The sequence below is a fragment of the Arvicanthis niloticus genome, chromosome 1 (assembly GCF_011762505.2).
Source record: "Arvicanthis niloticus isolate mArvNil1 chromosome 1, mArvNil1.pat.X, whole genome shotgun sequence".
In the NCBI taxonomy this organism is placed as follows: Eukaryota; Metazoa; Chordata; class Mammalia; order Rodentia; family Muridae; genus Arvicanthis; species Arvicanthis niloticus.
In genome coordinates this window covers 124,979,164-125,002,115 of record NC_047658.1, presented here as the reverse complement: position 1 = coordinate 125,002,115, position 22,952 = coordinate 124,979,164, and the positions used below count along the sequence as shown (strand labels likewise).

At 42.9% G+C, this 22,952-nt stretch overlaps 1 protein-coding gene across 8 annotated transcripts in view; it reads right to left on the bottom strand.

Annotated features, from left to right (window-relative positions):
* Prune2 (prune homolog 2 with BCH domain) overlaps positions 1 to 22,690 on the bottom strand; it is a 276,004-nt gene extending 253,314 nt beyond the window's left edge. For 4 of the 8 annotated variants that reach the window (XM_034498361.2, XM_034498357.2, XM_076918240.1 and 1 more), the window contains exon 1: positions 22,456 to 22,656. In XM_034498361.2, the coding sequence (XP_034354252.2) occupies positions 22,456 to 22,491 (36 nt within the window). In that variant the 5' untranslated portion in view covers positions 22,492 to 22,656. Of the gene's footprint in view, positions 1 to 22,455 lie in introns of all 8 variants that reach the window. The other 4 variants (XM_076918245.1, XM_076918227.1, XM_076918232.1 and 1 more) reach the window with 4 other exon arrangements.
* Positions 22,691 to 22,952: the final 262 nt, after the last annotated feature.

Here is a 22,952-nt window from a genome sequence, read left to right as displayed (position 1 = left end):
TTGCCAAAGCATATATAGGATAGTACAGATCCCAACTTCACATGGTTATTTCGATATAGTTGTGTATGTGTTTGTGTGTATGTGTATCACTCTCAATTCTGTAAAATCTTTATTGACATGGAATATTAGTTGTTTTGTGATGTTGCCTAATTAAATACACTCCTGCACACGCAGAGAATTTCTGTTTATCTTGGGGTTATTTATTGAGATAAATGAGCAGTTTGTTACATGGGAACAAATAGCTGAAGCATGATTGTTTCAGAGTCCAGATCAACCCCTCGTTACATGTAAAAGCTTCAGTGGTCACCTTCCTGCTTCATCTCTCTATTTTCTCACATTGAAGATGGGCATTGCTTCTCTAAGCTTTTTTAAGTGTGGTCCTAGCAATCAGGAATTCCACAAACACCATTTTTGTGGTTTTGTGCTATCCACCACACTTGCTTACAGTTTAATTGATTCACTTTTATTTATAGGAAAATCAGTTTTTAAAAACTACCATTAATATTAAATGCAGAAAGTCAATGCCACTCGGAAATAGAAAAAGAATAAATGACTTCAAGTCAGCCAAGGATCCATCGTGCCCGCCTTAGATCCAGGCGATGGCTGGAGCAATCCTTGTCAACAGCTAAAAGCTGAGGCCTTGGTTACTTCTAGAAGCTAGGATTCTCTGCTCGTTCTCTCTCCCTTGGAGAAGCTGGTGATGTATTTACAGCTTCAGACACCACACTGCCTGTGGAGCACTTGGCAGAGCTTTGAGATGACACCGAAGTGCCATTTCTAGCTTGTGATTTGTTCTGAATGTAAAAGTCCAAATGAATTCAGAAAGTACAAAATTCTCCAGAAGTTACAAAAAAAAAAAAAAAAAGAAAGAAACAGAAAAAGATAACAGTCTGCTCTTATTACCTCAGGAATTCTGTTTGTAGTAAAGGGGTTCATAACACAAAAAGGCACTTGGCACCTGACTTCCCTCTCTTGGACATACAGGTTACTCCATAAAAATGGCGATTCTCCATGTTACTTATACTATGGAGAGTAGCAAACTTATTTCTGTCTCTCTGTCTCTGACACACACACACACACACACACACACACACACACACACACACACACACACTTGCAGCTCCTCTTATTAAGAGGGCAGATCTAATCTTTCTGCCCTTTAAGTCCAAGTCAGCCTTATGATTTGCTTTGACCAGCAGATATGTAAGAGCTCATTTGTGTCAAGCTGTGGTGACTTATAAAAGGTATGTCACATGGTGTGTCCTATGGAGAGGTTACACCAAGACCAGCTGCTTGCTTTGCAGTTGAAGAGAGAAAATTCCAGATAAGGTCAGTGCTTTGCTAAGTCTCATTGTTCCTAAAGAAGGAAGGCAGTAAGATGCACATCAGGTCATTCACTACCTTCTCTACAAAATTCGACCTCAAGAACATGGTACTAGACACAGGTGTGGTTGAATTGAAATCTCTGGCAGGAGGCTGCAGAGTTAGGGAGGCAGAATCACCTAGGAGATTCATTTTCTCTTCATGGCAGTGCCTTCTACAGGCACCACACTTGGATTTAATAATTATTTTCCAGTGATGGGGAGAGCTATAAGAAGGTTCCATTCTGACACCATGTAGCATAAACAGGAAAAATGAAAAAGAAAGAATCCTAAAGAGAGTTGGCATTCCAAACACACTAAAAATACATGTAGTCATTCACTGGAGTTGATTTCATACAGGAAGTAATTTTGCTAGAAAGAACACTGAGCTATGGCCTTGCACTTTGCTTCACAGGATGAAATAGGGTCTGTGTCTTCGGGGGTGAGTTCTATGTACTCTGAGGAAGTGAGAAAACTTCACACAGTAAAGGGTGCTAGGTGAGTCTATGACCTAGGTAAGACCTTTCTCTAGAGGAGGGGTGAAAGAAGGGTGAGGGCGGATGGGGGTTTAGACTGAAGATCTCTCATTCCTTCCCTAGGCACTCTCTAGTTCTGACTGCTTGAGGTTTACCAGATAGTGGAAAGGGATTCAGAGAGGGAATAGGAGTTAATGTTTTTTTTTAAAAGTCTACTTATTACATCAAAATGAACTGGAGGGAGGTCTGAGGAACAGATCAGAAGGTAAAAAAAAATTTGTGCTTTGAGTTCAATCATAAGAACTCTTGAAAAAAAAAAAAAAAGACAGATGTCCTAGTGCGCATGTGTAATCCCAGCATCCTCTAGTGGGGCAGAGATGAGAGAACTTGCCTCAATGATGTGAAAGGGAGAACTGACTTCTGAAGTTGTCCTCTGACCCCCACATAACCCTGTAACACATGCATGCTTCACATACACATCATATATGCACACACTCATAATCTCATAGCAATAAGTAAGTAACATTTTAAACAGTGTCTGAAGAGTTGAAAGAGATCAACGTCTGGTAAAGAGTGAACAACAAGAGGCCACAAATCCTGATGGATATGAGTATGAACCATGCAGCTAAACTACCTGAGCTTAAAACATGACTTTATTCTTTTCTGCCCCTAAGAGTAAAGCCAGACACTCACCTTTCTCCCTCAGTTTCCTCATTATTATAAAATGGGAATAACTAAAGAGAGCTACTGTGAAAATAAAATTATTCTGTAAAGATTAAAATAATTTACATACTACTTTTCCATGTGTCAGGGTGGATAAGTATTATATAGTATTTTATAAATCAACCAGGAATGTATCTGAGTCGCCACACCAAGAAGTAATCGAACTTGACATTTGGTTCCTCCACTCGGGGAACAGGATATAAGAAACAACAGTCCTGTGGGCCAGAAGCCTCAGGACATCTCAGTAAATTTTTCCTCAGCATCTACCAGCACATCTCTAATCATCTACAAAGACCTGCTCCCAAGGGTGGGACCACAGGCTTCCTCTGCTCCCCACCCTAGTTTACAATTTCCCAGCAACATGCTACTGTCCTTGGAAATGAGCCTGCTCATGTGGTCCATAGGTAATCAGCTGACCATCTAGGAATTACATGTAACAGCTTTGAACGGATTTCCACACAGTGACTGGAAACGGGCAAACATAGCCTGGAGATCTCCATGTCTGAGATCTGAATGGTGACTGACTTGGTCAAGAGGCCAGACGTTTACATCATTCTGCTCTGGGTTAGTTTTATTTTATTAATAAACCTTGAACTCAGAGTATAAGTCTGATTATCTAATGACTCTAAATTCAGTGACCTTGAAGTCTTCAATATTTTCTAGAATTTCATATACAGAAGTCACTAAGAACATCAAAGCACACACCCATGTAGTTTTATTACAAATCAAACATATATCTGACAATTTTACATATATGAATTTAATTTTTAAAGCCCTACAAGGAGCACCCTATTGTAAGTATTTTAGGACACAGAGAGTGAGAAGAGTTTTCCTAGGAGCTCTTGTTTCATAAATGTTTCCCTGATGGCTTAAAGGAATTAACTTAGGTCCCTTAAGCGACTAACTTGGTACAGAGACTCAGCCTGAAGTCCTCCTTAAGGGTGGTTGTGAAAACGGCCTGTATCCAACCATTAGCTGAAGAAAGAGGTGATTCATAACATGGGCAACTGCCCAACAAGTTCATGTTTCGTGACGAGCTACCCACTGGAATGACCACTAATACAATACAGAGTGGTTCCATCCAGTTCCCTCATCCATGCCTTACTTAGGACGGGTTGACTTCTAGCTATAAACGATGTTTCCGACTACAAAATCATTCCTACTTACTAAATTTCCTTGATGTAAAGGTGCAATAATGCAACCTTGTTCCATGAATATAACTTGCAGCTCACACTCGGATTCAGAGTGGAATGTAAGTCCCACCCCAGTGGTTTTCAGCATGGCCACTGGGCTTGCTTTGACTGATGAAGCAACAATGACAGCGACCATGGGTGTGCTTCTGAGACACAGCTTTACATTATCATTTGTAATAGACTGGGTTCTTTTCAAAGACCCTTACTCAGCTGATGCCAGGATTCTTGCCTTCACCACAGGGGGAGGGGGTGAAATCTCAGGATAAGTCAATATGTAGCAGAGTTGGGACTTGGAAGGGTGAGAGTTAAACACTGATTCAAGAACAGGCATTGGAGAGAGACGTGCTTAGGTAAAGGATAGCACAAAGCCAGGTGTGATTGTGGACTTGTCGCAAGAATTGTGCTGAAGTGTTTCTACAATTGCTATATGTGCTATATGTATGGACTGGGAGGCTAAAGTTACATCTCAAAGCACTGCTGAGGAAATTTATGTCTCCTTTTCCAGTAAATAGGGTTAGAGAATGGTTCTTGGGGTGCACTGTATATGATTCTGGTGGTAAGGTAAATCCATGGGTCCCGAAGGGTTGCACAAGGCATTAAGACCCATTTTTACTGTAAATGAAATTTATTGTCTTGTTTGTGAAATCATCCAAAAAAAATTTGCAGGTATACATCTGGAAAAGGAACAAGGCCATACTCAGATCACTTGCTATCTTAACATGTTTATTTGAAATATTACAAAAAAATATAATCACAGTGAGGTAGTCTTCATGCAAATTTTCTTATAAAATTATTGACTCTTGGCTGGCAAGAAAACTTTAGTCAAACTCCAGAAGGACAAACTCCTTTCTCTTCCCACATTCTCTTACTTTCATTGTCTTTCAGACCTCCCTTGGAAAGTGATTCATTCCAATTCTGCACAGAAACTTACAGAATCATTCCCAGGGCTGGGGATGTAGCCCAGTGGTTGAATGCTTGCTTGGTATCTAGCCCATACAAGGCCTTGGGTTTGATCCCCAGTACAAAACAAAACAGAAATCTAGCTGCTAGATCCTTCCAGCTCTCACTGACTCTTCTGCCACAAGGCCAGCATGTCCCAGGGGCTGTCGCTCCTTTAGCTGGCACCTGCACTGAATGTACTTGGCACCTGAGCTGACCTTGAATAAAGAATGAGAGGAACAGGGAATAAATACATCTTTGCCTTAAAAGCAAGCAGATAACTGGAATCTGCTGCTACAGCACAACCCAGTAAAAGCTATATAGAGCAGTACTTAAATGATTCTAGAAAAGTCCATGACTGCTGATCATGCTCAAAACTGAAGGAGACGAAAGCTACCCTGAGCCTTCATGTTTAGAAAAACAGAATTCTATGTTAAAGGAAAAAGAACAGAAAGGCTCAAGGGGCCCACAGGAAATCAAAGTCTGAACAAAGAACACATCAAAGAAGCAGAGTGACTAAGCAAAAGGAAAGAAGAGCATGAATTATAAAGGAAGCCCTTAAGTAACAGCAGGGCCCAAGGGAGCAAGCATCCTCAGTAGAAGGAGAGAGGGAACAGGGAAACTGAGAGCAAACAACCATGAAGATGACAAGAAGCACTGCCCAAGACATGGCATCAAGTAAACAGAAGCGTGGTTTAAAGTAACCCGATAGAGACCAGGTAGAAGGGAGAGAAAGAGTGGACAGTTTTAAAGCAGAAAGTTTCATTCAGATGCTACTGAAAGCAAGACCCTGAGAGCAACCCTGAATGTCACTATGCTCCTGAACTAAGATTCCAGCTATGGCTCTGCATTTCTAAGGAAGCCAGTCCCTTCAGCTCTTGCCTTTGTATCACAAAACTAAGGGACATAAACTAATTTTAGCTCATATGAGACCATTTACCTTGTTGGGGATTAGAACCAAAGGCTGTCTGTGTAGCAGCACTGCTGAGTCTTTATCCTCCCAAACCAACTACACTCTTACAAGAAACAGGATAGCTGCAGATTTATCCCCTTGGCTTTTTTTTTTTTTTTTTTTTTTTTTTTTTTTTTTTTTTTTTCCTGAATTATCTGGAACTTTCTTTTTTTAATTATTGGATATTTTATTTACATTTCAGATGTTATCCCCTTACCCCATACCCCCCATATCCAGGAACCCCCCCCATCCCATCTCCCTCTTCCTGCTTCTATGAGGATGTGCCCCCCACCCCCCACTCCCAAGTCCCCACCCTCAAATTCCCCCACACTCGGCATCCAGCCTTCATGGGACCAAGGATCTCCTCTTCCACCTACGCCCAACAAGGCCATCCTCCCCTACATATACAGCTGGAGCCATGGGTTCATCCCTATGTGCTATCAGGCTGGTGGTCTAGTCCCTGGGGAGCTCTGGTTGGTTGGTATTGTTGCTTTCCTCATGCGGCAGTAAACCCCTTCAGTTCCCTCAGTCTTCTCTCTCACTCCTCCATTGGGACCCCCCCCCATCAGTTCAATGGTTAGCTGTGAGCATCCCCCTCTAAATATATCAGACTCTGGCAGACCCCCAAGCAGACAGCTATATCAGGCTCCTGTCAGCATGCACTTCCTGACATCCACATCAGCGTCTATGTTTGGTGACTGCACATGGGATGGATACCCAGGTGGAATGGTCTTCAGACGACCCCTCCTTCAGTTTCTGTCCCACACTTTGCTTCCATATTTGCTCCCATGAGTATTTTGTTACTCCTAAGAAGGATCGAAGCACCCATACTTGGTCTTCCTTCTTTATAAGCTTCATGTGGTCTGTGAGTTGAATCTTGGGTATTTCAAGCTTCTGGGCTAATATCCAATTATCAGTAAGTGAATACCATGTGTGTTCTTTTGTGATTGGGCTATCTCACTCAGGATGATATTTTCAAGTTCCATCCATTTACCTAAGAATTTCTCAAATTCATTGTTTTTAATAGCTGAGTAATATTTCATTGTGTAAATGTACCACATTTTCTGTATCCATTTCTCTGTTGAAAAACATCTGGGTTCTCTCCAGCTTCTGGCTATTATAAATAAGGCTGCTATAAAATAGTGGAGCATGTGTCCTTGTTATATGTTGGAGCATCTTCTGGGTATATGCCCAGAAGTGGTATAGCTGGGTCCTCAAGTAATGCTATGCCCAATTTTCTGAGGAACCACCACACTGATTTCCAGAGTGGTTGTACCAGCTTGCAATCCCACCAACAATGGAGGAGTGTTCCTCTTTCTCCACATCCTTGCCAGCATCTGCTATCACCTGATTTTTTGATCTTAGTCATTCTGACTGATGTGAGGTGGAATCTCAGGGTTGTTTTGATTTGCATTTCCCTGATGACTAAGGATGCTGAACATTTCTTTAGGTGCTTCTCGGCCATTTGGGTTTCTACATGTCACATTCTAGAAGATCCAGAAAGCCTCAGGCCTCTCACGGGCAGTGTGACTACATAAAGGCCAGGCCTCCCAGACACAGCTCCATTTCCCTTTGTCCACTATCTCCTAGTTATGCAAACCTCCATCTCTAACTGTCCTTTAAAGGGGATATGAGCGGTGGCTCCCACTTCCTGGCCAATCCATGACCTGGAATCTCACTACTCACACAGTGACCTTAGGCCCACAGCACCAACAGCTTCTGAGAGCATGCTGCAAGCACACACACACTCAGGCCCACAATCTGTAGTCTCTAAGTCTGTGTTCTCCAAGATCCAAGATGTCCTACCTACTGGACACTCTTTCAAGGAGAGTATTGTATCCCTGTGTTGTGCTGAATGTTGAAATGTAAGCTAAGAATCTTGAAAGTTAACATTTACTAGCCTTTTGCAGAGTGTGTTATATTGACATCTCTCAGCCACAGTTTACCACTCTACAGAGTGGAACTAATAATACCTAAGTGTTGTGGTTACAATCAAGTGTTCACTAGAGCATGGTGGATGCCAGGACAGGTAGAAGGACATTTTAGAGGCACTCTGGGCAGAAGCAGGGATAAAAGAGATTCTGGGCATGCAAGACATGGATTTAATTTGATTGATCATGTCTGTCCCTTAATATTTTATGCTTTGTGGATTTTTTAATAAAGCCAAAATATATTTAGAAAAGAGTAGTCTAGCTAGGAATTTTGACATACAGCACACAATACTTTACTTCCAGAACCGTCTGCCCACAGCATGCCAATATTTATGTGCATGATTGAGCACCTACATGGAACAGACTCTCAAGTCTAGTTTCTCTTCCTGGTAAACACTTGGAAGAAAGAAGAGTCATTTCAAGTAAATTTTCTTGGAATAGGCAGAACCATCTCAACATGGTGTTTGGATTTACACACTGTGTACAAGCCATTCAATTAGATCATGGAATCTCCAAGAGAAAATCAGGATTTTAGGGATTTTAAGACAAGAGGCCTAAAATTTTTACCCATACAAACTATAAAGCCCAGGTTAATCCTGAATCTGACTTCCATAAGCTAAAACTACTTCATATTTCACCAATAAAGAAATTGTTGGGGGGGTGGTTAGAATAGAGGAAAGGAGAGAGTGAGCTAGAAAGGGAGGATTTGACAAGATCACACAGCTCTCCTGCAGCAGGGAAAGAGCTTTTATTGTAGGCAATTAAACTTCTTTTCCACATAGAGCTCTCAATTAGTTCAACAGAACTGGCATCTATATTGTCCCATGACAGGTACATCAGATGATCCCACAGGTTCTCCACAGCTCCTGTCTCTTGGGCATCCCTTCCCATTCTTGGTGACATTTGGTCTCCAGATCCTTTGGTACTCAGCATGCTTCAACCAATGACACATTCATTAATCTCACACTTTGCTATTGTACACCAGAGCCTGTCACACAAACCTCCAAAGCTCAGTGTGTGTATTCCTATGTGAGGACTTCCCTGTCACCTGGTCTCCTCCTGTAAAGGTGCCCTGTATTTTAACTCCATCATTCTTTAAAAATATTTTACATTTATTTATGTTTATTTTATGAGTCTGAAAGATTTCCCTGCATGTATGTGTGTGACCCATGCACATGCCTGGTACCTGGTGCCTGTGAAGGTCAGAAGAGGGCACTAGATCCCCTGACACAGACGTAATGGATGGTTGTGAACCACAATGTAGGTATCAGAAGCTGAACCAGGGTCCTCTGCAAGCAGTAAGTGCACTTAACTGCTGAGCCATCTCTCCAGCAACCACGATCACTCTCTTTTATGCAAATGAGTCCAAACTGCCTAACTCTCACCGCGACCTTCATACCATCTTTTGAAAGGATGGACCAACTTTTTGGCCCCACAGATGATGGAAAATCAGAAAAAAACATCCTTCACTTAGTTCTTCTACTGATGTCCTTGTTAAGGCTGTGTGTCCTTGGCCAAGGCTGTACTTCATCACTCTGATCTCATTCTCGTCTGTGATACAAATATTCACAGCAATTATGAAGCGAATACTATTGTTCTGAATTACTAGCAACAACAGTATCCCTTCAATGTTTTTTAAGGAAATTGATTTTGGACCGCCGAGGCTACCAAAGGCCATAGATGCTCAAGTCTCCTGTATAATGAGAGAAAAACTCCTAAGACCACAACCCTCCTGACAGACCTTTGACATTGAAGATTGACTAGAGAAAGGGATGTCATGTTCTTCAGTAGTGTAACCATGCTGCAGTAACTAAGACCCTACCCATACAACCCCATTGAAATTCAGTGGATCCAGTACACATGGACACAGGAGTAAGACTTGTTGAGAAGGAGGGCTTCAGTGTGTGAAAGAGTGAGGATGACGCAGTGTAGTAGGGAGTGAAAAGAATGAAAATTTAATATATACATGTATGAAATGCTCAGCATAGAAAATAAATAAATAAATAAATATACCATCTCAATTTTAGAGCTCCTGAAATGTGAAAAGATATGTATGAAAATTAATTGTATGTAAGCTAAAAATATAAAGACATCCACAGTGGAAAAATAGTGGAATCCATCCCCAGAAAGTAGCTGGTGAATGTCTACGAGAAAGTGGCACAGCCATATCCACTGGAAAGTGTGAAAGGCATGAAGGCAACGCATTTTGTTTGACACAGTTTCAAGCAAAGCGGAGCCGAAGGCTACTATCCCTGTCATTCTGTCTCTCACTTTTGGGTTTTGCTCTCTGTGTAGTGCATACTTGGGTCCATTGCATGATGATTCATTTTATTCTTTTTTTTTTTTTTTGAGAAAATTATGTCTGAGCCTTTATAGGAAAGTCCTAAACTTACAACCCCTTCTGTTTTCAGGGAATTAACTTTATCTGGCCCTACCTAAAAGTGTGTCTTGTGCTCTAGAGATTGTAAAAAGCACAGAGACGCTAGAATTTTTTTTTTACAAGGCCAGGACTTCAGGATCTTTCAGTATCTTCTTGTACATGTGCCTCTAAGTAAACTCAGAAACAGTATCATTGGAATAGCATAAATTTAGAGGTATCTGACAAGCTCTGATTGGCCAGAAGAATTGGCAACAGATCAAAGGCATTCTTCTACAGTATGCCCAGAGCTTCGTGAAAATGTAGTTTGAAGACCAGTATAGGAAGCCCTTCTTTGTAAGAATAGGGTTTTACAAGGATGCCATGTTTGGTCAGAGGCACATTTTTCAATGAGATAATTCCATAAAAATAAGAGATACATTTTTTCCCTCAATGGGCTTAAACAGACTTAATGCTTTGGAAGGATAATAAATCTTTCAAAATGCCAGTGCTGGGATGGTATTTTGATCTACATACACCACTGTAGGAGGAGCTAATGTGGGAGGAGTAAAGAGAGGAAAAGGAGAAAGGAGAGGAAGAGGAAAAGGAAAAGGAGGAGCTAAGAGAGAGATAGAGAATGAGAGAGGGGAAATGGAGGCTGATGTTCACTTGTCTATAGCAGTCAAAAGTAGTTGGTATATCTAGGTTGGGTATTGGGTTACACCTCTGATTGTAAGGGTATCTTGTTATTGATCATTACTAAATATATAAGCCTTTGGATAATCTAAGCATTAGAGTCTCATCTGTACCAAGCCTGTGTGGTTGGCAGGGTGGTCTGGGCACTGCCCACCCTTGCAGAGACAGCGTGGAAGATTGGCAGAGCCATAGACATGCTGGTGTCTTGTGGGTGACAGGGCTAGTGTCTCTGGCTGGCCGCTTCTAGCTGCAGCGTGCACATGGCCTCTGGCCATGTGGTTGAGCTAGGCAGAGATGTTGCAGCCTAGATAGTTGGCCTGACCAGCGGGCATTTTTAAATAATTAATACAACACACCACAAGGTTTTGTGTTCTGGACTTTTCTGAAGATCAAATCCAAGAGTAATGACATTTCATACCATTCAAAGTTATCAACTAAGAGGCCAGCATAGGCAATTTTAGAACCACATCAATTTCTTTGCTTTATGCATGGCTATATTTTATTTATTTGCATATGTGTAAAGTAGTGTGTGTGATGTGTATGCACATGCATGTGGTCAGATATGCATATACATGTACATGTGCAGAGGTCAGAGAAGTTCAGGTGCCCTGTTCTATCACTCTCTACCTTCCCTTAAAACAGGGTCTCTCAATCAAACTGCAGCTGGGTTGGCAGCCAGAAAGCCCCAGCAATGCCCCTGTCTCCACCCCCCACAGCTGTAGGTTACAGGCAGACATATGACTACACCTGCCTTTTTACACGGGTGCTGGGGATTTGAATTCATGCTTGTACAGCCAGTGCTTCTGTTTACTGAGCCATCCTCCCAACCCACATGACTTTCTTTAAAGTCTTGCAAAGGAAATTCTTAACTAAAGAACTAAAGAAATATTCTGCTAAATAATAATAATTTCCTCTCATATCATTTCCTTTCTTTCTTTCTTTTTATTATTATTATTTTATTTTATGGTCATTGATATCTGCATGTATATCTATGTGAGGGTGTTGAATCCCCTGGAATTGGAATTATAGACAGTTATGAACTGGCATGTGGGTATTAAACCTGGGTCCTTTGGTTAAGAACAACCAGTTTTCTTAACCACTGGCCATCTTTCTGGCCACCCCTCCACATCTTACCATTTCTCAATGATCTTTATATGTTGCCTACAGCCTTCCTTGAAATTTGCCTGCAATTTCAAAAGGTTTTTTTTTTTTTTTGTTTGCTTTTTTGGTTTTGGTTTTGGTTTCTTTGCTAGTTCAAAGATCTTAGCAAATATTCAAAAGATAAAATCAAAGCTTAGGGTTGCATGAATTCAATAAGCACCAGTTGAAACACTGCCCTTTTCCTTATAGTAGTCTACCTACCAACAAGAAAGTGGTTTTGATGGCCTTTCTCTGTTAGCCAAGTAGGGATAGAAGATGTTTCTTCAGTCAGGTAGGAAATGCATTGGCCAATCCAATCCATCTTACTAAGAGCCAGGAGATTGAAATTCAGAGAACAGAGAGTTGAGAGACTAAAGGCCTTGCCATAGCAACCATCAGGCCCTGAGCTAAACCTCCAGCACAGAAGACAAAATAAGTAAAGAATGATGTTCAGAAAGTAACTTGTCCCCTTAGCCTCTGAAGAGAGGGGCCCAGGGGACTGCCATCCTGGGAGCAGCCAGACATGTGTTCTGTCCTCTTGGATATACCCATGGGCTATAAACAGCTGGGCTGAATTGACCATCTGCCTTTCTGTGTCCTTAGAGCCAGGTGCTGGTCTGACCAGATGACCATGTCTGTGAAAACCTGCCTGAATAAGGCAGAGGAGTGTACAGTTTGGAAGGGTTTCTGTTTCTGTCCTTTGTGGGAAAGGAAGCAGGTAGCCCAACACAAACATTTCCCTATATGCAAAAGCCATTCATTAATTTATACAGGAAATCTTTTTGTAGAAGAAAAATATCTGGACTTTATTAAATGAATGGGCTTTCTTTTAATGAAGGTGGGTCCTTATAAGTCATAATTTTTTTTTCAACTAAGGAAAAAAATGATTCCTAAATAGGGCTTCTTCATAAAAGCTTTCCAAAAATTTGACAGACTGGCAAGAGTCTGCCCTGCATCCTTCTAAGGCTTTGCCTGACTGCCATTTCATGCACATGGTCTTGGTAATGTTCCCCTGGAGTCCAGAACCAAGTGAATTATTGCTTCAGGATGGAGTAATATGCCAACGACTCATGCTACCCACAGCTCATATATCTAGCACCATTATCCTCCATGCTGACTCATGATCATTTGTGATAAACACATTTCACACCCCTTCCTGCTTGACTTAAGAACATGGTCTCATATTCCAGAGGCCTCACCAGGCAGCAAAAGCTCACCTTCCATGTAACTGTTTCTTCTTTTTTCTGACTTAGTCCAGGTAATGAGTGTTATTACTTATACACCATAATTTTCTCTTAAACTGGACACTAGGATTATAGATCTTTCCCCCTTGGTTATTATTATTACTATAATGTATGTATGTATGTATGTATGTATGTATGTATGTATGTATATATGTATGACATCAGTGTTGGCATGTCACCCACAGGTTAGGCTCATCCATAGGCCTATTTACCTCATACCAAATGCAATGGCACAGACTAGCAACCTAGGCTTACTTCTTTACAATCCTGTTTGATTGGCTTTTGTTTGTACTGTTCTTCCATCAGAACCAATCAGCAATTTCTATCATCTACTCTGGAGAAAAGCAAACTCACAAGTATTGTGGCAAAGAACTTATTAAAGTGCTAGTGCATGTGATGGTAGCTGACTGCTATGTGTCTTTACCAAACCCTGGCACTGCCCTGAGCAACCTTGAGGTGTCTTCTCACAGAGAGAGGACAGAATTTGCAGGATTCTCCTGTGAAAAATTTAACAGTGTATGTGATGGTTAGTTTGAATTTACAAGTTGACATAGTTTAGAATTACCCAGGAAAAGAGTCTCAATGAGGAATTGTCTAGATCAGGTTGGCCCGTGTGCAAGTATATGTGTGATTATCTTGATCATATTAATTGAAGTGGAAAGACCCATCCACTGTGCGGGTGTAGGGGGAGGGTACCATTTCCCAGGCAGGGAGTGGGGAGCTTGAGCTGAAAACTGGCATGCATGAATGCATTAATTCATCATTTTCTGCTCCTGTGAATTAACATCAAGTTCCTGCTGCCTTAACTTTCCCATGATAATGAACTGTAACCTGGAACTGTGAGCCAAATAAACCCTTCTCCCTTAAGTTGACTTTGTCAGTGTAGTTTATCACAGCAACAGGAAGTGAAACTGAGACAGTCCCCAGTACATTTCAGTAATCAATTTCAGCTCCCTGAAGGAAAGTTACCTCGGCTGAATTCTCCCATGCTGGGCAGACTTTGGGCTGGCACAGGTTGCCAGAGAATTGAGCTTAGATAGGGGACTTGATGGCCTTGAGACTCCTCCTGTGCTGAGCTTCAGATTTTCTTCTAAGCTGCATCACTGTGCACACTTCACTTCCCCCTGAATCTTTTTGTCCCTCCCTTTTCTCTTTCCTCCCTTCAGATTCCTTCTGTTGTTCACTCTCTCCTTTGCCTTACTCTGCATGCTGAGTACAGCCATTAGTCCTCCTTGGCACCACCATAGGAGCATGCTGCAATGGCAGCGTGGGCACAAGACAGCAGCAGCACAGCTCTCCTTCACAGCTGTGCCCACTGCAGGCCATCGATCCTTAAAGGAAGCCAATCAAAGCAACTGCAAAATGCTCCCCAGGACAATCAAAACCCTGAGACACTACCCAACCAAATAGCGTTTCCATGACCTCGGCACTTACATATTGTTTCTCATTTAAACCTCTTACAATGCATTTTTTATTAAAACTTTATCAAATATCTACACTAGTTCCAGTTATACTGAAAACTAGTCACACACCCCATCTTCCAAAAAAGCTTACCAGTTACTTCTTTTCCTTCAGACACAGTAAAGACCAACCTTGTAGCTTATCAGACTGTCTGGTGTTGTATTTTTATCATTACAAATGTGCAATAGTGTTGCTTGGTGGTTCAGTTGTCCAAGGCATTTGATATAAGATACACAGCACAGAGTTGTAACCTTCTCTATCTCCAGGCCACTATAGTGTTAAACAAAGCAAATCCCTCGTAAAGCTACAGCAGATATTCTGGTTGAAATAAAGTAACATAAGAATTGTTCCCATTTCTGTGACAGGGAACAGGGTTGTCTGTGACACAGAACAGGGTTTCTCTGTGACAATGAACAGGCTTTCTTGTCCACTAGTGGCCCTTGCCACCTTTCTAGTACCAAGGATGGAGACCATGGCTTCATTTTGACATGTGCCCACCAGCTGCAGGTTTAGAACGGAGATTCTCTTCTTGGTCTCACTTTCCAAATTAAAAAAAAAACAAAAAACAAAAAAACCACACAAAAACAAACAAAAAACCAAGACTCAAGAAGACAAAGTTCTCAAGATGGTGTGGCTATTAGCTGGCAATGTCAGAGTCGGTCTCTGCAATCAGACATCTGGCTGCAGAACCCACACACAGCCACGATGTTGCACTGCACAAGAAATGTGGAGCAGAAGGCTGCCCAAGAGGCTTCCAACCCCAGAACTCATGGACCTGGGATATCTAAGTTCTTATTTAGGGTAAGTAGCTTCTCCCATGGTTGCCTCACACTTACAGTGCAAGGTCTCAGATGCACAATTGTGTGCCCCTTGGTGTCCTTAGGGAGGTCAGCAGCCACCGAGAATAAGAACACAAGCTTTTGATTGTGTCCATATCTATTTCAGCTACCGGTTTGAAGGGCTCTTCCAAGTTATCTTTTTACTAAAAAAAAAAATCTAGCTCTCAGATGTAAGCAAGTGGACCCTAGCTAAACATAATTCATTGCCAAAATATATTCAATCCCAGATATGTTAGTGTAAAGTATGTTTATGTCTTCTTGCCAGGAGTCATAAGAATAAACCAAATCATAATAAAGATACCTCTTATTTTAAAAGGAGTAAAAATGAAAACTACAAAGAAAAATTTATTCCTAAGATATTAAGCTTAGGAAATTAAATATCATTGTGCTTGGCTCCAAAACATGGAATATTACATGTACAAAAATATACGAATTTTGCACATGAATGCAAAGATGTGTAGTCTTTTCCACTATAAGGTCATCAGCATTCCTGGGAAATTCAGGTCACATCCTGAGAGTTACATGAAGTGGATGACCACCCTTATGCCCTGCTGCAATCCAAGTGGAATCCCAGTGGCTGGACAAGAACTGATTCAGAACTTTTCATGAATTTGTTCCGTGTATGAGGTGTACAGTGCTAAGTCCGGATGCCTCTGACCCACCCAAAAAATATGGTACCATTGCTCTTACTCTCTGGGATACTGAAAGTCTTCCCAGCCAATCCCTCTCATGGTATTAGTAATAGTACATGTGCAGAGAACAGGCTAGACCAGCAAGGATTGGAGCCATTTAACTATTACTCTTCAAACCACACTATGGAAGTCTGGCTCTAACAATTCCATTATCCATTCACTTACTAGTTGTGTTTCTACAAAGATTTGCCTTACATATTTTCCCTCCGCCTTCCTCTCCCATGCTTTGGTTCTGTCAATATTTACATATCCCAAACACCTTGGGATAATAGCTAGCATTGTAAGGACATTTTGTGTTACTATAGGCAAAGCAATGCATAGCTCCCCACCTTCTTGCCAATGAACCCGGCATCTTTCAGACTGTTAACCAGTCCTGCTCCAGATTTAGACCTGAGAGAATGTAACTTTGGCCATCCAGCTCTTCAGTTTTATTGGGCCACTTCATTCTGACATGGTTTGACCAGGACTATTTATGGCTTCGTTCATTCTAAAAAGACATATACAAGCATCTAGCACCACGACAGGTTCCAGATATACAATGCTAAGCAAAGATCCTATGGAGGCCCCACTCCCTACTCTTAGCACACTGGCATCAATCAAACATGCCCAGTATAATGACAAACTAAGATACAAGGTCTAAAAGCATAGTTTTAAAAAGCTGGTGTATAGTCAAGGAGTGAGCAGGGTAGGCAAGGATGATTTCCTTTCATGAACTCATTTGAAGAAGTGGCAGCTGCTACTTAAGCCAAAGGTAAAGGCGAAGGATCCAGAAGCGGGTAATAGCTTTGTTGAGCTAAGAATGTTATTCATACTCTAAGAGCAATGGGAAGTAACTACAAGGTTTTAAGATGGAGAAATTAGTTGAGAGGCTAAAGCAATGCTCAAGGTTTTAAGTGGGAAAGGGTGGAGGGTGGATAGAAGATGCTTTCAGCTCTGTGTGCCAGATCCATTTGAGGCTTCTTTGCAGCCAGCAGCATGGGAGCTATTGTAGAATCCCAGTATGCTGGTCATTGCAGTCAAGGGTGAAGGAGAGGCTGTTTTCAGATGGATAAACTGGATGTTTGACAGTGTCCTTCATTATCACAGTGTTCTATAGAAGAAGAGCAGCTTGGGGATGAGAGGAGGGAGGAGTCATGCATCGCTCTGAGTTCTATGCTAAGAGCCACAGGCATCTCATTTCGACTGCACAATGAACCCACAAAGTAAATGTCATTATATATTTCTCGGCTTTAAAGCTACCTAGGTTTTTCTAGTTCTGCCTCTGTAGGTCTAACTTTTCAGGGCAATATAGAGCTCTATTTGCCTCTAAGTCCCTCAGGAAGAATACCTCCCCCCTCTCTGAGGACCAAAACCCAAAGTCCAAAGAAATGGGTCTGGGATGATGCCAGAGACTATGAACAGGCTTTTTCGGTAACTCAGATAGGGGAGCCACATGGCTGTGTAGATTGTGTATTGCCCGGACCCAGAGGTGCTATGTATGTCAAGGTCCACGTGAATGCCGCCTCCGTCCTAACCAGTCTGGCTTCTTCTCAGTTTTCTCCAAAAGACTACAAACTCCGTGGCTCTCCAGTCAGCCCAGGGGCCAGGAAGAGTCAATGACCAAAGCCATGTTGTGTTCGTTGCCTATCAGCTCTCTCCTCTTTTACAGCTTTCTTTCAGCCCCACCATCCTACTCCCATTCCTTCCTGTTAAGATGGAACCCTGGAAAGGGGGAGTGCCAGAAAGCAAGCGCTTTCTTCACTAAGACACCATGCCTTGCAAAAGTGCCCCAGATTTGAGCTCCAAACTCAAAATAACAGCAATATCCACTCAAATAAACAGTGCTTAGCAGCAAGCAGGCTACACCAAACCTGACAGCTTTCTTTAGGTGACATAAAATATCTCCCAATCCACAGACTGAAAAGCACCCTGTCCATTGATCACATGTCCTCTAGGACCCAAGCTGCTGTGTGTATGGCAATGAACACCGCTTTTCTTTGAGACAAACCACTGTACTCTGACATCCGGTTACCAGGAAAAGGTCTGGTCTGATTGTTTTTCTAAGGTCCTGAGGCTAAAGCAATTTTCAGCTGCTGGTCTGGATTCCACAGTGAGAAACGGAGATGACTTTTTACCCTAGCCAAGGGCTCATTTCTCACTGGCCCACAAGCAGATGATACTGTACTCACAGAATTGGCTTAGAAGCCGGAGTTTCCTGTTCACAAATGCTATGAGCAAAAAGCAGTGACTCGAGCCAGGAATGCTAGAGTTATGACTGTAATCCCAGAGACTGGGAGGCAGAGTTTCAAAACCTCAAAGCTATCCTGGGCTACAAGAGACCCTACCTCAAAAACTCAAACCAGGGAAGTGATTCCTAACACCTGCCTGGTTTGTAGTGTGGTGGAAGCCAATCCTGTGAGCCTGGATCAGAATACTTTCAGCTCCCGTATGAATAGGCTGTGTAGCTTCTCCATTATTGCTGCCCCTCACCACTGTGGTCCTTTCCCAAATGCTTTTTAAAAAATTTCTTTTTAGGGTTCCGAGAAATGAATCAGTGGGTAAAGGATGACAAACCTCAGTTTGATCTCTGGGACCCACATAGGGAAAGGAGAGGGCTAACTCCCGCAAATTGTCCTCTGACCTCCACACACAGATGTGTGTGCATTTGCGCATGCGCGCCTGTGCATGGCGCTTCTTTCCAAGGCATCTGTTCAGAAAGAGTTGAGTCTCTTTCTCATCCCAGTGTTATATATCCCTGCGCATACACTAACTTTCAGCCCGCACTGCATTTTTCTCCTTTAGAAGTCTGTGTATCAACAAAGTCCCACTGCGGACATGAGTGCCTCAGCTGTCACGGCTGACGTGGCAGATGTGCCCCTGGTCTGCAGACATGACTCCACATTCTCTTTACAAACAGCATTCCTCAGATATCAGATGTGTCCTATCTTTCCAGAAGCAGCAGATGACCCTCCTAGGCTGACTCATGACCCTGTGTGGGCGGGTCTCCACCCGCCCAGTGGTCTCCACCCACCAGCAGCTGTGTGAATCGCATCAGCTGGTGGTGTCTGGATGTACAGGAGGCTCAGCAACTGGTCTACCCAATTTGGAGACGCCAGCTTCTTGCCAGCCATATTCCAGGGCTCTCTATTCACCCACAGGTTATCCCTCAGTTATAATTCTTTCCCCAAAGTTCATGATAACGTGAAGTTTACTTCCATGAATTAGTTCTTGACCTGAATACTTTTCTGAGGGGAATTCTGTGAACCTGAGGACAATTTTCCAAATCACAGGCAGAAATTCCTTCTTCCTTACCTTTCTTCTTCAACCTCTCTTACGTAGGAATACTGTATATAATAAAGACATGGACATGCAAATAGTTAACAGAACAGAAAGCAAGGTGAAGCCTAAAAGGCTGATCTGAACAGGATTTGGTTTCTGTTTCTGCACGAACAGGTGGAGGAAGAGCCAGAGGATGCTGGCAAAGAGAAGAAAAATGCCTCCTCCTTTCCATCTTAATGTCCAGCAGTGGCTATCCAGAGCAGAAGCATAGTTGGATTCTCATGGAGATTTTGAAGTATCACCCCTTGGCTGCGATTGCCCTTGGCTTGCTCTTTGCTCTCAACCTCCTACTGGACTCATCTTCTTCTACTTTAATCCAGGGCCTGGCCTAGAATGGAGGTGATCTCCTCTCAATAATGACAAACAACAAATGGTCTTAAGAGGGGAAAGCAGGCGAATCTCTCCAAAGTGTCTTGTTTGTTGGTTTGTTTTACAGCGCTAGGAATTGGACTGAGGCCTCATATGAGCTCTGTTCTTTGAAATCCTGTCTCACCAAGGTTTTCAGGCTGTCTTGAACTCATTCTGTAGCCCGGGCAGGCCTCACACTTGTGATTCTCCTGCTTCCACATCGCTAGTTGCTGGGATGGCAGGTCTGACTAGGCTCAGAACTCCAAAGTTTTGGTTCTTGGAGAATATAACCACGGCACAGAGCAACTCCATCTCACGGCCTAGACTCCTCATTACCTCCTGACAGTGGCCAGCCCGTGTTTAGACCTCAAAAAGAACCTCAACTATTTTAAACCATTCAAAGATACAGCTACAATATACCAAAATAAATAACAAAACAAAAGGAAAATCTGGTAATCAGGCGGTTTTAAGTATCACATAGATCCATCTATATTAACTTTGAATAGAAAACAGCTTATCCACAACTCTATTCTAATTATGGATCTAACAAAAGTACAAAAATCGGAACCATAAATTTCTTTTCCTTAAAATGCTTCCCAGACGATTCTCAGAGCATGGAATTTCAGAAAGCCTACCATTTTACTATGAATAAACTTCTCATAAATGAAAGGCATGATGGCAGACACATTTCTCCAACGAAAACATCACCTAAAGTGGTGGTTCTTCTCCTAAGGCTGCAACACTTTAATACAGTTCCTCACGTTGTGGTGGCCTTCAGACGTAAAATTATTTCTGTTACTACTTCATAATTGTAATTTTGCTTCTGGTATGAATTGTAAAGTAGATATCTGATATGCAACCCCTAAAGGGATCGCTACTCACAGGTTGAGAACAACCGATATAAAGTAAAGCATTGCTTCTTCTTGAATATTGTATATTAAGTATGAATTTTATTACTGAAAATATTTATTAGGAGAAATGTGTGATGGCCAAAAGTGACCACATATTTGTGGCAGCTGAATGAGAGAGGTTAATTGTGATTTCTAGCCGGAAGCCTATTCTACGAAAAGACCAATTTAGCTATAATTGTTCCTCTGGCTAATGCAGGAAGCTGGCAACAATTTCAAACAACCTCCTTTTTCCAGTTCTTTTTTTTTTTTTTTTTTTTTTAATGATGTAGAGCAATTGCTCGTCTAATGAAGGGGCTCAGACAATAAATTAGACCTTCCTTTCAGCTGCTGATGCTGAAAGAGAATCTCCATGCCAGGAATTGTTCTGAGGTGAGACTCACAGCAGACCACACAATCTGAACATTACTGTTAGAAACCGAGACAACACATGTGGTGGTCAGCAGCCTCTGTCCCAGACTCTGCGATCACACTTGGTCATTATCCACCGACACACAGACACATACCACATGCTGCCAAGATTGACTTTACCTTTCCAACATCTTTCTCCCATTCCTAGGTGAGCGGTGGGTGCTGATGTCAGTAGCAACGCAAAGCAGTTACTAAATTTCTGCAGTAAATAAATAGCTTTCTTTTCGTTTTCCAATGTATTTTAGTAAAACTTGTAAGGAGTTAAAACCCATAGAAGTGATCAGACACTTTCTCAAATCTGAAACTAATCCTCCCAAACACTGCTGGTTGCCAGGCAGGAGGTAGGGGTGGACTAAAGGTAAGAAACAAAGTATCAGCTTTAATCCACTTCAGTGGCCCCCGTTTTTAAAAGAAAGAGGGAAAGAAAGAAAAGATACCTACACTTGATGCTCTAAAGCTGCACTTCCAGCTTCACCCTGAGTATGGCCCTACCTGCCCTTTGTTGGTAGGGAGACATCCTGCCTTATTTTGGAGGCACCACCTCGACAGACTTCAGTGGCTGCTTCCATGAGGGTTTAAAGGTGACAGGCATCATACATTAGACATTTTCTCTTGTGCCAAACCCATAAAGGTACTTCCGGTCTTCACAAAAGATACACTTTCTAAATGAGCCTAGCTTTTGGTTTTTAAGTGCCAAGCCTGAAACATTTCCTTTATTATTATTATTATTATTATTATTATTATTATTATTATTATTATTATCGCCACACTAGAGAAAAGTGCCTCTCCTGTTCAAAAGGGGTGGCAAGTGTGGAAACACAGTGAGATTACAGTTTGTTGTTTACATTTTCAGACAGTCACACACACAAGACCATCATGCGGGGCTCCTCCCTCAGCCCCATTAACCCCATAGTTTGAGGCTACCCCCTTCCGCCCAGGGTGTGGAAGGGAGAGCAGTCAGGATTCCCTGGAATGCCTCTAAGTTCTGCTCTGAACAGGCTCTGAGGGTTGCCACCCTGATCCAGTCAGAGTCCTGACCCTCAGAAGAAGGGCTTTGCCACTCCCAGCCTAAGTACTGTCCCAGGGCTGCGGTCTTCCTTTTCACACCTACAGGTCTTGCATCTGGGGAAGGCTGGACTTTTTTTCCTCCCGGAGGATCACCACCCTCCTTCACCCACTGTCCTTCGAGCACAAACTCTCAGGACTGAGGCTCAGGAGACCAGTCACATCAGTTGAGACAGGCCTCACCACCTCACCTCTGCACCTTGCCTTACTGCGGCGGAAGATCGCTGATTCTACAGTTGCGGAGGTTCTTTGCTGGCACCCCTTGCACACACAGTCAAGTAATCCGCAAAGTTGTTTTCATCCTCCTTATCCTCCTCTGCCGCACACACCCTTCCCTCCCGGATTCCAGTAGCACACACCCACACGCAGACATCCACACGCACCCCTGCAGCTTCAATTTACCAGTTTAGATTTGGCGCGTTGCAAAAATTCTTCCATGTCTCTGCTAGGGACTGGGACCAGGGGTCCGGATGGAGAGCGCGCCGAGAGAGGTGAGCTGCGGGGACTTGAGCAGGATCTCCAGAAAGTGGTCGCTCTGCGCAGGGACCAGCCGCTCCCTAGGCGGGCCGGCCCGGACTGAGTCCTCCTTGCTTCCTCTGGGCGGGCGGCTTGCCCAGCCCACGCCCCGCGGCAGCTCCAGCTCTAACTCTGTCCTAATAAGGAAAGTGGGTGTGCCTCCCGGGAGCCCAGGGACCGCCACTCGCCTGCTGGCACGCGCCTCGGGGGGCCTGACGCGGGGCAGCTGGTGGGGGTGGCGAGGGGCTCCTTGGCCAATCGCAGAGCCCCGCGGTGGCCTCCTGACGCGGTGCGCTGAAAGATGCTGCAACCATGGACAGCGCCCAGAAGTGCAAGCCAAGTGCCAGGGGCTGCTGCAGAGTGACACTGCTGCAGGCCTCAAG